Here is an 18,128-nt window from a genome sequence, read left to right on the forward strand (position 1 = left end):
TAGAATGATTTGTTCTAATGGTGTTTGTAAATAGGATCTCAAGTCCGCATCTTGTACAGCAATTAACCACTAAGAAGAATATATGCAGTGTGTTAGTTATTGAAACTGTCCTACCCATTTGATTTGAAACTGTCTCATTGCTATCTGTTTATCAATAAAAGTATGAAAAAAAAGCAAAAAAAAATGCCCACAATTCCAAGAATGACAACAGAAAGAAGGCACCAAAACATAAAAAGCAATTAAACACAGGAGAAAAGTAAGGAACCAACAGCAAGAAAATAACACGACAAACATAAGCCAATATGTATCGATTACAACCACCAATGTAAATGGACTCAATTCACCAATTAAAAGAAATAGGATAATTTCTGTTTTCTTGTATGTATTTAAGCATGACCTATGGACCAGTATGTGGTCTACTTTAGAAAATGACCCATATGCAGTTGAAAAAAATGTGTATTCAGCTGTAGTTCGGTGGAACACTCTGTATATGTACACTAAGTCCATTTGTTCCAAGCTCTCATTCAGTTCTGCTACTCCTTTGCTAATTTTTTGTCTGGTTGACCTCTCTTTTTGGGATAAGGGGATGCTAAGGTCTCCTGTTAAGATTGAGGTATTGGATGTTAGTCTTTTCATGTTCATTAAGATTTGTCTTATACACATTAATATGATGAGTTGTAAAAAGCTCAAATCAACAACTTTGGACATTGCCAGTCTTATGGAAAACCCACTACTATAATGGACTACTGGACTATATTGGGAGATTCTGCTGAATTCAAGCACCTACAATATTTAAATGACAATGTAATGTCCATCTCTGACAAAACTAACCAAAAAAGTGGAATAGAAATGAACGACCCTTTTGTATCTGTATACTCAAAATAGTTAGGATAGATATAGAGCTCCAGTCTCTTAATTCAATGAATAGAGAGGTTTATTATAATAGTGTTTGAGACAGAATATCATGTCTGCATCTTGTACAATGAAAAACCACAAGACAACAATATGCAATGTATTAATTATTGAAAATGTGCCAGTAATTGGTTGTAAAACTGTCTCATTGATATTTGTTTCTCAATAAAATTATTAAAAAAATAAAATGACAGTTGTGTTCATTGAATTAATGAATTACAAAATTTTGATGAATTACTGAATCAATAAATATTCACTAGTGAATCAATACATAATTTTATCACTTAAAAATTTATCTTATATAGTTGGATGCTCCCATGTTTGGTGCATACATATTTATGAGTGTTATCTCTTTCTCTTGAATTTTTCCCCTAACCAGTATATAGTGGCTTTCTTTATTTCATCTGATCATTCTTGGCTTGAAGTTGAGACTGTCTGAGAACAGGATTGCTACCCCTGCTTTTCTCTGAGGTGCTGGGGCATGTAGTATTGTTTTCTATTCTTTGACTTTCAGCCTATGAATGTCTTTATGAGTTAAGTGTCTTTCTTATATACAGCATATTGTTGGATTTTGCTTCTAATCAATCCACTGTGCCAATCTATTTCTCTTAATTGGTGAATTGAATCCATTTACATTGATGGCTATATTTGAGATGTATTGACTTATGATTGACATGTTATTTACCTGCTAGTGTTTACTCTTTTTTTTCCTGTGTTGAACTGTTTGCCCTATTTGGTTGGTTCCTTTCATTCTCATTTGTGGACTTCTGATCATTTTGGTCCCTCTTTAGAATATCTTTTAGTAGTCTGTGTAGGGTTGGCTTTGTCACCATGAAATTCATTAGTTGTTCTTTGTCATGGAAGTATTTCACTTCTCCATCAAACTTGAAAGAGAGTTTTGCAGGGTATAGTAGTTTGGGCTGGAATTTGTTTTCATAGAAGACTTGAAGTACTCTGCTCCATGCTCTTCTTGACCTCATGGTTTGTGAAGAGAAGCCTGCTGTTATCTGGATTGTCAGATACAGAAGTTACATTTCTTGCTCTGTAAGTCTTGTTTTATCTTGGTCTTAACCATCCAGCAGAAAAGTATAAAAATGAGGTATAAAAAAGTAAAGCCATATTAATATGCTGAGCTGTAAAAGGCTCAAGTCAACAACTTCTGACATTGCCAGTTCTGTGGATAACCCACTACTGTTATGGACTACTGGACTATATTGGATTATTTTGGTGAATTCATGTACCTACAATGTTTAAATGGCAATGGAATACCCACCTCTGACAAAACTAAACAGAAAAAGGGGATATAAATGAAGGACCATTTTGTATCTGTATATACAAAATAGTGAGGAAAGATATACAGCTACTTTCTTTTAATTCAATGAGAAGAAAGATTTGTACTAATAGTGTTTGGGCAAGATATCATGTCTGCATCTTGTACTATGAACAACTACTATGAAGACAACAATATGCAATGTATTAATTATTGTAACTGTCCTACTAACCTGCTTTGAAACTGCCTCACTACTATTTGTTTCTCAATAAAACTAATAAAACAAAAAGAAATAGACTGGCACAGTGGACTAAGAAACAAAATCCAACAATATGCTGTATACAAGAAACACATTAACCCATAAAGAAATTCATAGGCTGAAAGTCAAAGGATGGAAAACAACACTACATGCTCCAGGACCTCAGAAAAAAGCAGGGGTAGCTATTCTGTTCACAGACAATCTGAACTTAAAACTAACAATGATTAAATGAGATAAAAAAGGTCACTATATACTGTATAGGGAAAAAAATTCAAGAGGAAGAGATAGCAGTCATAAGTATGTATGCACCGAATATGGGAACATCCAACTATATAAAAAATTTTAAAGGACATTAAAAATCAAATAATCAATATCACAATCTTCACAGGGGACCTTAACACCTCCCTATCTCAAAAAGATAGATCAAACAGACAAAAAAAAATTGGCAAAGAAGTAGCAGTACTGAACCAGACCTTTGAACAAATGCACTTAGTAGATATATGCAGTGTTCCACCCAACAACATCTGAATATACATTCTTTTCAGCTGCACATGGGATGTTTTCTAAAATAGATCACATACTAGTCATGCTTAAGTATATGCAAGAAAACAGAAATTATCTCATGCATATTATCTGACCACAGTGCAATTAAACTGGAAATTAAGAATAAAGGAAACCACAAAAACCTCATAAACATGGAAATTAAATGACACCCTCCTCAGCAATCAGTGGGTTACAGATAAAATTAAACAAGAAATTCAACAATATCTGCAATTCAATGAAAATTCAAATACAATGTACCATTGTGGGATGCAATAAAAGCAATCCTCAGAGGGAAATTTATAGTGGGGAACTTACACATTATGAAAACAGAGCGAGAAAAAATTAAATACCTTCTTGGTACACCTCAATCTCCTAAAAAAAAGAAGAGCAACCCAAGCCCAAAGCCCAAAGATGGAAGGAAATTATAAACGTTAGAGCAGAAATTAATGCAATTGAGAAAAAAAATCCAAAAAACAAAGACTTAATGAATTCAAAAGCTGGTTCTTTGAAAGATTGAATAAAATTGATAAACCCCTAGCCAACCTCCTCAAAAAGAAAAAAGAAAATATTAAAATTCAAACAATAAGGAATGAAAAAGGAAAAATTACTACAGACCCTGTAGAAATTCAAAAGATTATCATACCTATTTTGAAAATATTTACTCCCACAAAATTGAAAACATAGAAGAAATGGACAGATTCCTACATAGATACAAAATGCCAAAACTGAATCAAGAAAATAGAAAAACTTTGAATAACCAATATCAGCCTCTAAAATTGAAAATTTAATAAAAAACTTACCACCAAAGAGAAGCCTAGGTCCAGATGGATTCACAGCTGAATTCTACAAGAAATTTTTCAGAAGATTTAATCCCAATACTCCTCAAACTTTTCAATGAAATAGAAAAGGAAGCAATAGTCCCAAAATCGTTTCTGGAGGCAAGTATTATACTGATACCAAAACCTGAGAAAGATCCAACCAAAAAATAATTACAGGTCAATCTCCCTCATGAACATAATTGCAAAAAATCCTCAATAAAATCCTAGCAAATAGAATACAGCAAATCATTATACACCATGACCAGGTAGGACTCATCCCATGGATTCAAGGATGGTTCAGCATATGCAATTCTGTAAATGTAATACACTATATCAATAGAACTAAAACCAAAAACCACATGACCATGTCAATAGATGCAAAAAAGGCTTTTGACAAAATCCAACACTCATTCATCGTCAAAACCTTACAGAAATTTAGAATAGATGGCCTATACCTCAACCTGATAAAAGCCATCTGTGACAAACCAACAGTCAAAATAACTCTAAAGGGAGAAAAACTGAAAACTTTTACTCTTAAATCAGATATAAGGCAAGGATGTCCTCTATCACTTCTATTCTATATAGTTCTGGAATCATTAGCTAGAACCATTAGACAAGAGAGAGAAATAAAAGGAATAAGAATAGGGAAAAAAGAATTAAACTATCATTATTTGAAGATGACATGATACTCTACTTTGAAGACCCAAAAAACTCCACCAAGAAGCTCCTAGAATTAATACACAAATTCAGAAGCATAGTAGGTAGCCAAGTCAACACCCAAAAATTAATAGCATTCCTCTACACAGATAACAAACTCACTGATAGAGAAATTAGAGAAACAATCCTGTCACAATAGCATCCAAAAAATGAAATACTTAGGAATTAATCTAACAAAGGAAGCAGACGATCTATACAATGAAAATTGCACCCCTCTTAAAAAAGGAAATTGAAGAGGATTTCAGAAAATGGAAAGATGTTCCTTGCTCCTGGATAAGAAGCAACACTGTGAAAATAGTCACACTCCCAAAATTGTTATATAGAGTTAATGCAATCCCTATCAAAATACCATCAGTATACATACCTCACAAATCTAGAGAAAATATTCCTAAAATTTATTTGGACCCAGAAAAGACCTAGAATAGCAAAGGTGATCTTGGGCAACAAAGGCAAGGCAGGTGACATTACAACCTTGTCTTGAAATTATACTACAAAGCTACTGTGAAAAATCAGCATGGTACTGGAAAAAGACAAAACAAAAACAAACAAAAAAAGGCCCAAGGATCAATGGAATAAATTAAAAGATGCAGATACAACTACAATCATACTCAGCCATCTTATCTTTGAAAAATGGGACAAACATATTCACTTGAAGAAAGACAGCCTTTTTAACAAATGGTGCTGGAAAAACTGGCTCTCCACATGCTAAAAACTAACACTAACTTGGGTCTATTGCCATGCACTAAACTGAAGAAACATGAATTAAAGATCTAAACATTAAAACAGAAACACTAAATCGCCTGGAAGAAAAAAATAGTGAAAACCTTAAAGACATAGGAGTAGGCAGACAGTTCATGAAAAAATAAAAACAAAAACCCTGCACAGGAAATATTCCAAAAAATCAGTAACTGGACCTCCTCTTATTGAGAAGTTTTTACATATCAAAAGAAATCACTAACAGAGTGAAAAGACAACCCACAATTGGGAAAAAATCATAACCACCAATCACTCAGACATAGGACTTCTATCTAAATTATATAAAGAATTGAAACAAATTTGGTTCCCAAAATTTAAAGACCCAATGCAAAAATGGGCATCTGAGATGAATACACATTTCTCAGAGGAAGAAATACAAGTGGCAAATAAATACATGAAAAAACACTGGCCATTCGAGCAATGCAAATTAAAACAATATTGAGATACAGTCTCACCCCAGAAAGAATGACTATCATAATGAAATCAACTAATAACAACTGCTGGAAATGCTGTGGGGAAAAAGGAAACCTTCCCCACTGCTGGTGGGAGTGTAGACTGGTGTAACCACTCTGGAAATCAGCATGGAAACTCCTCAAGAAATCAGGACTGGAAATCCCATTCAATCCAGTTATTCCCCTTCTGAGTATTTTTCCAAAAGAAATGAAAACACCAAACCATAGTAAAATATATATGCATCCATTTTGATAGCAGCACAATTTGTAATAGCTAAATCTTGGAAACAACAAAATGCCCATCACTTGAGAAATAGTTGAAAAAGATGTGGTATTTTTATACAATGGAGTACTACTTAGTTATAAAGAAAGATGAACTTGAAGCCTTTTTCAGTAAGTGGATGCAGGTGGGAGAGCTTCCGGCTACCCTGGCCGGTGGGACCTAATTGTCCCAGCCCAGGCGCAGTGTGGGTGAGACCCTCTCCCACCCCCTTGGAATGCCCTGCACCACTCCGCAGCACCTCCCCACCCCACCCGCCGAGTAGGAATTTCTGCCTTGTTCCGGGAACCCCAGACCCAGTCCTAGCTGAGGTCCGGTGAGTGTGTGGGAGAGCTTCCTGCTACCCTGCGCCTGCGGGACCTACTGGTCCCAGCCTAGGCAAAGAGTGGGTGAGATCCTCTTCCACACCCTTGGGATGCCCCCCACCACTCCACAGAACCTCCCCCACCCCACCTGCCAAGTAGGAATTTTCTGCCGTGTTCTGGGAACCCCCAGATCCAGTCCTAGCCCAGGCCAGTGAGCGTGTAGGAGAGCTGCCTCTCCCCACTACTCCACCTTGTCCCCTCCAGACTCAGCTCAGGCCTGGCATACAGGCCTGGGTGAAGCCCTGCAACTGCAATCCCTGCAGAGAGTGTAGGGGACAGAACCACCTAGCTAGTCCAGGAGCAGAACATCTTGCCAGAGGGGCATGACAGGTTCACCCCCAAGGGCAGCAAGAAGAAAGAGCAGAGCACAGCAGCCAGACCCAAGCCAGGTACAGCTGGATAAATCCAAACTTTGTAGATCTGCACCTGAACTTCAGTAGGTGCTAAGGTTATAACTGCAACAAAGATCTACAACAAAGGTCAGAAGACAGTGCTACACAAACTGACGAGAAAGAACAAAATGCAATCTCAGAACCCAAACCCACCCATAACAAGTGCAGAGGACACTAACACAGAACAAATTGGGCATCACACAGCTGAAAGCAATGAATCAATGGCTTCCATTTTCTATCTGTGTATTCAAAGTGGTTAGGATAGATATGTAGTTACATTCTCTTAATGAATAGAGTGATTTGTTTTAATGGTGTTTGTAAATAAGATATCATGTCCACATTTTGTACAGCAATTAACCACTAGGAAGAATGTATGCAGTGTGTTAATTATTAAAACTGTCCTACCAATTTGGTTTGAAAAAAATAAATTATTTACTTATTAATTTGGTATAGGGTCTTATTATGCAGCTTGTTCTCATAGTGATCTTCCTGTCTCAGCCTCCCCACCACTGGGATTACAGACATGCACCACCATGCCTGGTTTAGGTGGGTGGCATAGGGTGCATGGTGTTCTGGGCCAGCATAGAGTAGCAGGGATAGAACCAAGGTCCTTGCATTTGCCAGGCAGGTGCTTAGACCTCGAAACTATCTCCCCAGACTCTCCATAATATGTTCAACAATCTCAGAAAAGATTTAAGTAGATAAAGGATTTTACTAATAAAATGCCTGATAATATTAAAAAAGAAATAAATGTGTACTGTTTCTAATGTCTTATCAATTATTGTACTCTCTTTAAAATAAATTTTTTACAATGAAAAGGAAAAAATTAAGATTTCTTGAAAGCAAGTATTAATATTCAATTATTTATCCAATATTTTATAATTATATGTTAATCTGAGCAACAGATTCTATATTAAAAATAGATAAAATAGCAACCATTGTTAATTAGTTAATCCTGTGCAGAAAATCTTTTACATATGTATTATTGTTTGTAACCCTGTTTCTGTCATTTTTCTATTTGTTTTTGCTTCTGTTTTTGCTCTTCAAAATAACATCAAAGTAACTTTAAAAAAAAGATTTAATTATAATTTTAAAGTTGCTTCCTGGCCCAGTAATATAGTCATAATGACATTTGTTTAACGTGTATAAAAAGGCCAAGATAAAAAACTTTCTTTTCAATTTAGAAAACTCTACCTATATTGGCCATTTAGAAGTTAAAGTGATTTGTAACGTAACAGCAGTACTAGAGAATGTGTGGCCAGTTCTAGTAACATTAGTAGCAATGTTAGTAAAGAAATTGTATGATTATAAACGAGAGAATTGTATCCCAGTGTGGGAGTTAATTGTAATTACTGTACTTAGTTTATATGTTAAGCTACAGCTATCCTTCCTCCTTAAATTTAATAAAAACTTAGTTAACTAAGTAACAAAATGTTCTAGGGCACTTTCCAACTTGAGTAATTAACTGAACAGTTATTTGGTTCAAAGTTAGTTTCCTACTTAAAAGCAGAATTTCTTCAATGGTTAACAAGGAATAGAATTATTTTTACTGGATGTATCATTTGTCATTACTTTTGTGGATATTCCATCACATGACAGGACCCAGGAGCTTTGTTCTTGACCATCTCTCTCCCTCTGGCCTCTGTCTGCTGCCTCCCTTGCTTTGATTCTCCAGCTCAAAGGGTGGTTACTCAGCATTTGTGTTATGAGAATTGTTCTCTTAAGAAAAGGGAAAAGGAGGGCGTTGATGTGTGTCAGATGGTGTGTAGGGTGGATGTAGGAGACAGACAAGCTTAGCCTGAAGCAAAGCTGGGTGTAACATGGCTGTATTTTTGGTTGTCTTCTTTTTGTTTCTTCCCTATCCCCTACTACTATCTCTCTGCATTTCATTCCAGAAGGGCTTTGGCATTAAGTGTTACCAACTTTTCTATGCCTATTGCTATGTGGACCTGTTTCGAAGATCCCCTAGATTTACCTGTGTGCACAGTGAAGAGGGCAATATATTTATCTTTCCTGAGGTGCAAGCACCAGCAGTGATGAATAAGCACAAGCAGGTCCTTCTGGAAATTGTTGTCGAGAAAGTCATAAAAGAGAGGGCTTATACATGTAGAAACCATAGCAACCAAGTGGAAAACTAGGAGTACCAGGTTGTGGTGGCAGCTCAACAGCACCTCATGTTTCCAGCCAAAGGCAACATTGAAGATGTTCAAGCATCCAGCAGGCTCCAAAGGTCACCATAATGGGAATCAGTGTTGTTTTGGTCCTCTTGTTCTCACTGAGCTGGCTTTCATTTCTCTGCTTCCAGGCTACCTTCTAATTTCTCTTATGAAGACAGATAACACTTCGCAGATAAAGATCAATCCCAGAGTGTCAAAATACAGGAGCATAAACAAGGAGGTAGAAGAGAGGAGCTGGTTTATTCTGGTCAGTCAGCTCTCTACACAGGCCCCCTGATGGGAGTAGATGTCAGCAGGGAGAGAGAGGTTGCAAAAGAGCTCATCAGTGAGGCAATGAGTCAGGAACAAGGGAAGAGAGAACAGGAGGGAAAAGTGCCAAATCAATGTGATGACCCAGTAGGCATGAGATACACTGGACTTCCGGAGCAATTGATACAAGGGAGAGTATGGACATAGGAAGTGAGTTTGCATATAGTGTCTGGAAATATCCAGTACCCCTTCAGTATAGATGACCACGAAACAAATGCACATGATGCATAGTAGGATGTCAGAGAGGGAGAGACTGGTGATCAGTATGTTGGTGACATTCTGAACTTCTCTTTGCTTCTTAAAGATAATGATGACAAGAGGGATTTCTACAAAAGCCCATGATTCAGATCATAGAATAGGCTATGAATAGCAAGAGTAAGGTTAGAAAAGGCAGTTGACAGGATTTGAGGTGGAAAAATGCAGTTGTTTTTCTTTGCATTGGTTTTATTACATGCTGGCTGATTTTAAGAAACTTCCATTATGTCAGGATTGTAAGAAAAGACTTTATAAGCTTGTTTGTAATATGAGCAGATAATTTTTGCATCAATTATTAGGAAGGGGCCAGCCTGATAGCTCAGTGGACTAAAGTGCCTGCTTAGGCAGAGTGCAGTGGCCAGGATTCAATCCCTGGAGTGCCATGCCGGCTCCGCCTGCGGGGTGCACTGAGATGGCGATTGAGACTGGGCATGGTGGCGTGTGTTTGTAATTCCAGCTTGTGGGAGGCTAAACACAGGAGAATCACTAAGAGTCCAATCTGTGTAGTGAGACCCTGCAGACCCTGTCCTAAATACAGAAAAATAAATAAATGAATTCTTAAGCACCTTGCTCTGAGATTTTCAATGAGTGATTAGTAGGGTATAGTCTTCTCCAATCTTTGTGTTTAATGAAAGCATGAATGATTTGGGTATGTTCTTGAGAACCTAAAAATTAAAGAGAACTCAGAATATTAATAGCACTTCTTAACAATATGGATAATTCTGTACGTGGAACAATGTCTCTGGGAAGACAGACAAGTTTACAGGCTATCTGTACCCAAATCTCAGGGTGGTTTATTAGTATCATCAGTATAGTCCTTAGAGCTAGAGAGACGGAATGTGATGGTATCTTGTCAGCCTATAGCTGCCTAAAAGGCAGCTCAAACTTCTGTGCTTTTTTTATTTGTTGACTTATTTAGATTTATCTGATTATGTTGCTGCTTGATCTATACATAGACTATAAAAGTTGTAAGGGTAGGATTTTTTTTTTTTTTTTTAAACTGGGAATTGAATTTCAGGCCTTGTACTTAGGGTAGGGATTATGGTGTACAGAATTGGGTTCCACTGAGTTTGATTTTTGTAATCTCTTCAAAATTCATATCCCAGGCCCGCCTGCCCGCGCGGGGCCGCCCCTGGCCACCGGCCCGGCCGAGTCCCCTCGCCGCCCCTGCCCCAGGCCGCCGGGTCCCCAGGCCGAGTCCCCGAAGCGGGCTGCCCGGAGCCACCGGGTCGCACCGCCCGCGCGGGAGAGCCGTCCTGCGGCCTGGGAGCCATGCTCTGCGGGCGGTAATGTCCGCGGAACAAGAGAAGGAGCCCACGGGGCTGAAGAGAGCCCGAGGTGGTGATAGTGGACTGGATGGGTTAGGAGGACCAGGCATACAACTAGGAAGCCCCAATAAGAAAAAACGAAAGGCAAGTACACAGGGACCCTCTCTGCTCCCGCTGTCCGGGTATGCTCCACCACCAAACCCGAACTCTGACCACCTAGTGGCTGCTAACCCATTCGACGACAAATATAACACCATTTCCTATAAGCCACTGCCTTCCTCCAACCCTTATCTTGGTCCCCGGTATCCCGGCTTTGGGGGGTACAGCACATTCAGAATGCCACCTCACGTCCCCCCACCCCCCAGAATGTCCTCCCCATACTGTGGCCCTTACTCACTCAGGAATCAGCCACACCCATTTCCTCAGAATCCCCCGGGGCTGGGTTTTAATCGACCTCATGCTTCTAACTTTGGGCCACATGATAATTCAAATTTTGGAAATTCAGCTTATAGTAATGTACTAAATCAGAATGTTAATATGCCTAATCAACATTTTAGACAAAAATCCTACTGAAAACTTTGGTCAGATGCCCCCACAGAATGCTAGCCAAATATCTAACCCTGACTTGGCACCTAATTTTGTTCTTGGAAACAATTCAAATTTTGCCTCTCCACTAGAACCGAATCATTCTTTTATTCCACCCCCAAACACGTTTGGTCACACAAAAGCCCCTCCTCCAAAACAAGACTTCAGCCAAGGAACAACCAAAACCACCAATCAAAATGCATCTGCACATCCACCTCGCTTAAATTTGGATGACACAGTGAACCAGAGCAATATGGAATTAAAAAGCGTGAATCGAAACAATGCAGCGAAGCAAGAGAACAGCCGCTTGAGCAGCGCTGAAACCACAACCAACAGCCACGCGAACGGCACACAGACCAAGCTGCAGCCGCCTTGCGCTGCGGCCGACACGGTGCGCCCGAGCAGGGCAGCAAGCCCCCGGGGCCGTCGACCCCGTGTACCCGTGCGGCACCTGCACCAGCGAGGTGAACGACGACCAGGACGCCATCCTGTGCGAGGCCTTGTGCCAGAAGTGGTTCCACCGCGTGTGCACGGGCATGACGGAGACGGCCGACCAGCTGCTGACTGCCGAGGCGTCCGCTGTGTGCATCTGCGACGCCTGCATGGCCTACAGGGACGTGCGGCTGATGCGCCAGCGGGAGCCGCCTGGCCTGGCCGCCTTGGGCAGCGATGCGTGAGCCACGCAGGCTTGGCGTGGGATGTTAGTGTCTTACCTTGTTTTTTAAAACAATACAAGAACAGTATTTATCGTTTAGTTTTTTTTTTTCTTTATTAATTGTACTTTTAGAGCACAATTTTTTTTCTTTTTTTTTTTTTTCTTTTCAAAGTTTTATTGATAAACATATAGCAATGAAACAGTTTCAAATCAAATCGAAAGTACTGTTTAGTTTTTTAATATTCTGCTTCATTACTAGTCCAGGTTTTGTATTGTCTTTGTCAGCTATTGTAAGAATAATGTATGTGGATGCGCTTTAGAAACATTTATACATAAATGTTAGTAGTTATTTATCTTTTTTTTCTTTTCAAAGTTTTATTGATAAACATATAGCAATGAGACAGTTTCAAATCAAGTCGAAAGTACAATTTCAACAAATAATACACTGCATATATTCTTCTTAGTGGTTAATTGCTGTACAAGATGCAGACTTGTGATCCTACTTACAAACATTAGAACAAATCATTCTATTCATTAAGAGAATGCAACTATATATCTATCCCAACCACTTTGAATACACAGATACAAAATGGACATTCATCTGTATACCCTTTTTTTGTTAAGTTCTGTTATTTGAATATTATAGGTGTGTAAACTCAGTAAAATATTCTAAAAGAGTCCAGTAGCCCATAATAGCATTGGGTCTTCTGTTTAACTGGCAATGTCAGAAATTATTGACCTGAGTCCCCCACAGCTCAACATAATAACATGGCTTTACTTCCTATATTTCATCTTCATACTTTTCTACTGGATGGTTAAGACCAAGATAAAGCAGGACCTGTGCAACAAGAGTTGTAGCTTAGTAGTTATTTATCTTAAAAGCCTCTTAAAACTTCAAAATAATATATAACAATTACAGGTCAGTGTTAACTTTGAAAAGTTAGAGTCGGCTTTGGCCTTAGCACATTATAGGTTTAGTTCAGAAAGTCTTTCTAAGATGCATTTAACACGTTTTCCAAACATAACATATGTGTCTGTAACACAGGGGGCAGCGTGTGTATCTGTGGATTTTTAAAAAATAATAGTGTACTCTCCACTAGGGTCTTTAAAATTAGTACCTTTCCTACTTTCAGGTTAGTCTTCGCAGAGTATCTATATATGAGACAAATATGAGGCAGAGACAGATCATAGCATAGAGTAGATTTTCAGTAAGTACTTGTTATTAGTTTATGGATTGTACCACATGAAATTGCTAAATTAGATCAGTTGAAAATTGTCTGCAATAAGTAAAGTTGACATAAAGCATGAAAAAAGAAATTCATATCCCAGTACAGCAGTACTGAGAGATGGAACCTGTAGGAAGTGATTAGGACATATGAGTTTTACCCTTATCAATGGATTAATGCCATATAAAAGGAAGGGAGAGGATAAGTTTATTCTTCTGGTTCCTTTAGTTATGTAAGGACACAGTGTTGACTTCCTCCAGAGAATGCAATGACGATCCACCATGTTAGCACACAGCACAGTCCTCGGCAGCCTTGAATGTGTTGGCACCTTGCTCCAGCAAGTTCCTATCTCCCAGCTTTATGAGAAATAAATTAATTACCCAATCTGTGATTTTTTTTTTTTACTACAGCAACACAAAGGGAATAAGACTGGTTCCAATTAGAGAATCCCTACTTGATATCTGCATGACTCAGGCTCCTGTTTGTAAGATGGGGATAAATAATGTTTGTCTGAATTGTTGTGAGGGTTAAACGGATTGTGTAACTGAATTGTTCCCTCGCCCTAAACATAAAACACAGAATTAGGTGCTCAGTATGTGTATCTTAAATAAAATGTGTCAATTCCATGGCCCAAGGCCGCTAGCCTTTAGTCCAGACTGGGTTTACCATCACAGATCATAGTGGTTATGGGCTAGCATACACCCCTTTTTACTTCCCCCTTTTTCTGGAGCTAAAATTATACTTGGCACAGGAAATTTTGGGGTACATTTTTCAGATTCTGGTGAATCAAAGCAAAGTATCCAGTTCCTAGTGAGATACTACCTAGAGTTAGTTTTGTTTAGAAGCTATTCCTCCAGTTATATTTTATATGTTCTATAAAGAAAGAGTCAAGGGACTTTTCTGTGCCTCAGATGTGATGTGGTCATGAGGAGAAATAGCAAAATGTATAAACATTTGTATTTGAAATAAAGGTTTTGTGGCTTATCAGATCAATAGATCTAGAGTTCATAGATACTGCATGAAGGAGAATTTCAAGATATATGTAAACTACTTATGATCAGTTGGTAGACGAAAACTATAAGTAAAAGATAGAATGCTTTGATTGTTAATTAGAGGTCTTCTGCCAAGCAAGCTTCACTTGGAGGAGGAAAGGGATGAAAAAGAAATAGTCACCAACTACAAATACAGCTTGGTGTGCTACAGCGAGCCCTGTGCTTCTCTCAGGTGATATCCTACATAGCTCTGTGATTTTGGACAGGCCACTCTTTCTCTTGGCTTTGATTTCTCCATATTCAAATTTAAATATTTAAAAATTTGAATTTTCTCAGTGGTAGATTCCAGCCCGAGTACAAACTGCTAAATTATTATGGGATTGATTCAACATGGCTGGATCCAAAAAAACAGCAACTTATCTTTCCAGGGATCACCTCCTTCTCCATCCCCTTTTACCTTCACTGCACTGCAGGGGAGACCCCAACCAGCTCCATGTGTGTCATTGAACCTGCCCCTCAAATTCCGTCCCTTTCAAAAGTCCATAAAGTCTCAGTCTTCCTTTGTCGTAAGTCAGAGGACCTATCTCATCTCCCTCAGATCTCCTCCATGTCCTCAGAGTCAATAAAGGCCTCCCCTCTTTCTTTTATTTCTGATTCTCTGCCATGCTGGAAAGACCTAACAGTCAATTCTTATAAGATTCAATGAAGCAATATGTTTGGAACATTTTATAAACCATTAGACATTATAAATTTAAGTGGTCATTATTGTTTTTGTTGGACCTATTTATCATTTGGAAGGAACTGATCTAGACCCCATCCTCTGAGGAGCTCAGAATGCTCTTGTATCTTCTGTAACTTTTTCTAAGATCACATTTGTTGGGAAAGAAGGCCTAAGAGTGTAATGAAAGCCAAACAAAATCAGTGTAGTCTTGTATATGTGTTTTTCTTCCCAGCTTTTATCATCTATAAGAAAAGGTTCCTATGAATCTTGCAAATATGATCTGAATGCCAGTTTCCTCTTTGCATATGGAAAAGTTCATGTAATTTTGCAGTTCCCAACAGAGTGACAGTAGAGATGGGAATAAGCATTGGGAGCCTTAAGCTGCCAATTTTTATTGATCTGGGTGATCTTCTTAGTGCTTGAGAATTACACACCATCTTGCAACAGCAGGTCTGAAATTGGTTGGAAACTCTTCCACTCTCCTCTTGCTGATTAGTAGCAAAGTAAAAATTTGTTTTTCAGCCTATAAATCTCTATAGAAACATGGAGCTCAGAGAAGCTGGAGGAATGTTGGATGAGCCCATCCAGCAGGAACTCAAAGAGGAGCACAGAGGTTACATTATCCATTGTCTTCTGCTTGATTCAGACCAGATTACAAAGAAAATTCCCAAATATAGAAGTTAAATTGCAATGTGAGATTTCTATGTTATATCACTGGTAACTATTAAGTTAAAATATTTAAATCTCACCTGTTTGACACAAAGTAATGGTAAGCTCTGATTCATAAAAATATTCTTGGGATACACTTCTGCTTTAGGAAACTTCATTTTTGGTTTGCTTATCTGTAAATGACAAAGGAATATGGGATTGAAAATTAACACATTTTTACTGGCCTCGATTTGTAGCAATTCTCCTGTGTCAGCCTCCTGAGTGCTGGGATTATAGGTATTGATTTTTTATAGTTTTGTGTTTACAGGTTCCAAAATGAACAAAATAAAGTTTATCACTTTGCTAAAATCTATATATGTTCATTTAATCCATATCTTAGTGTCTTTTTACTCACACAGTTCTACTTGGGGTTGGGTTGGGGGGGCTTAAATTGAGAATAGAATTTGTTTGTTTTTTTTTCTTTCCTTGAATTTTTTTTTATTGGTACATTTTATATATACATAGTGATAGCATTCATCATAGGGGAATTGTACTTTGCTTCAAACAATAGTTTTGAGCATTTTTTCTAAAGATTTAAAATTTCTGAATTTAGTTCAACTTATAATACCACATTTCCAAGAAAAATAAACCTTTGCAAAGACATTTAAATAAAATCATACCAAGATGTGTGGGAGGCTTAATAACTCCAAGCCTGCAATCCTATTGCACGTGGGTTTCCGGGTTCCTCTTCCCTACCTCTGCTGAGCTAAGCTCCTAATTCTTCTTACCCCTCCTACTTCCCATAAGTCTCCTGCTATGCCCCAGAGGTGGAACTTTCTGTCATAGCCTGGTTGCCTAGCTAGTTACTCGCGCCTTTTACCCGCTGACGTCATTTCCCTATGCCTCCACTATATATACCCAGAGTTTCCTTTGAATAAACGAGACTTGATCAGATTCTCCTGTCTTGTCTCCATTTCTCATGTCTCCTGTCCTTTGTCCCCTCCTCAATTCCCCGCTCCTCTCCCAGGTGACCTTCGCTGATTGACCCGCTGGTTAGGGACAAAGATGCACAAAAATGAAATTGTCCAAAACTTCCTATAAAGAAAAAAATAGTTAAAGCATATACATAAAAATATTAGCTATGGAAGAACAAAATTAAATAGCATCTTAGAGAATCGAATTTGTGTATCACTTTCCCTTGTAGAATCCGTGGTTATGCTGTTGAAAATAAAATTTCACACTTATTTTGGACTTAATGATTTTTCAAAAGTTCTGTTACATTCTTGAGTTAATTCATCAAGAATACATATGCTGACATATGAGTTGTCTTAATAGATCTCTAGGGAAATCTAGATAGGATTGGTACTAATTTTATAAACATTAACAATAAGATGAGTGACTTGATGGTGGCATGGTTGTAGATGAACCAGAAATAAGACCTCTACTTTATAAACCATGTACAAAGCAATATTTCTAGCATATTTTCTCATTTCTTTAAAAGTCATTTGAACTATCTCTGTTCCATTAAAACAAACAGAATTAGAAACTCTAAGATAAGGGCCAGGGAGATAGCTCAGTAGAATAAACGCTTGCCTGGCAAGTGCAGGGTCCTGAGTTCAGGGGGCCAGGAAAATAGCTCAGTGGAATAAGTGCTTGCCTGGTGAGCACAGGGTCTTGAGTTTGATTCCTGGTACCACCAAAAACAAAACGAAACATGTACAGGGTCCTGAGTTCAATAACTGGTACTGCAAGAAAGAAAGAAAGAAAGAAAGAAAGAAAGAAAGAAAGAAAGAAAGAAAGAAAGAAAGAAAGAAAGGAAAAAAACTCTTAGATAAAACCAAACTAGGACATTAAGTAATGCAATAAGCATTATAAAACAAAGGCTTCTTCTCTTATAGCTTCATTTAAAGTATAATTGGCCTGTTTACTCAACCTAAGATCTCCTTATCCTATTCAATTATTCACCTATTCAAAACAAAAAAAAACCCAAAAAAACAAACAAACAAAAAAACTTACTTCATGTTTACTCCAGAAATGGCAGAAGCTGCTCCCCAGATCTGGAATCACTGCACAGGGGATCCGACTGGGCTCCAGTGGGCACCGAGGGCCACTGGGGAGCTGGGGGAGAGAAGTGGAGACTCTGCCGCTGTGATACTACATGTGGTTATTTAAGAGATGCTTTCAAAATATTACTTTCTACCAACTCGTAAGGGTGATAGTAAAAGTGCTTGAAAATCTGTAGCATTTAATACTTTTTAAAAAATTAGGTTTAGATTGGGGTTATGGCTCTGTGGTAAGACCCTTGCCTGGCATGCATGATAGCTTGAGATCAATTCCCAATACCAAGAAAAAAAAATAAAACAAAATAAATTTCTCAAAAATCAGACTTTGATTTAAGTATTCCTTGAAAAATTTTGATAAATATTAATAGTATATTTATAGAACTCAGTATTAAGAGATGAATTTGATTCCAGACTTATCTATAATTTGTGGGATTAATTAAAATGTTTTTTAAAATTGCAGTTTCT

The 18,128-nt window shown here is 38.0% G+C and overlaps 1 protein-coding gene and 1 pseudogene across 1 annotated transcript; one reads left to right on the plus strand and one right to left on the minus strand.

Moving 5' to 3' along the window:
* Nucleotides 1-8,650: 8,650 nt before the first annotated feature.
* LOC101580079 lies at nt 8,651-9,729 on the minus strand (annotated as a pseudogene).
* Nucleotides 9,730-10,694: 965 nt separating this feature from the next.
* LOC101589266 (pygopus homolog 1-like) lies at nt 10,695-12,035 on the plus strand. Its single transcript, XM_012515022.2, is given in 3 exon segments — nt 10,695-11,334; nt 11,336-11,764; nt 11,766-12,035. Coding segments are annotated over 3 exon segments (1,239 nt in total). The 5' UTR covers nt 10,695-10,794.
* Nucleotides 12,036-18,128: the final 6,093 nt, after the last annotated feature.

The sequence above is a fragment of the Octodon degus genome, unplaced genomic scaffold, assembly GCF_000260255.1.
Source record: "Octodon degus isolate 3935 unplaced genomic scaffold, OctDeg1.0 scaffold00048, whole genome shotgun sequence".
In the NCBI taxonomy this organism is placed as follows: domain Eukaryota; kingdom Metazoa; phylum Chordata; class Mammalia; order Rodentia; family Octodontidae; genus Octodon; species Octodon degus.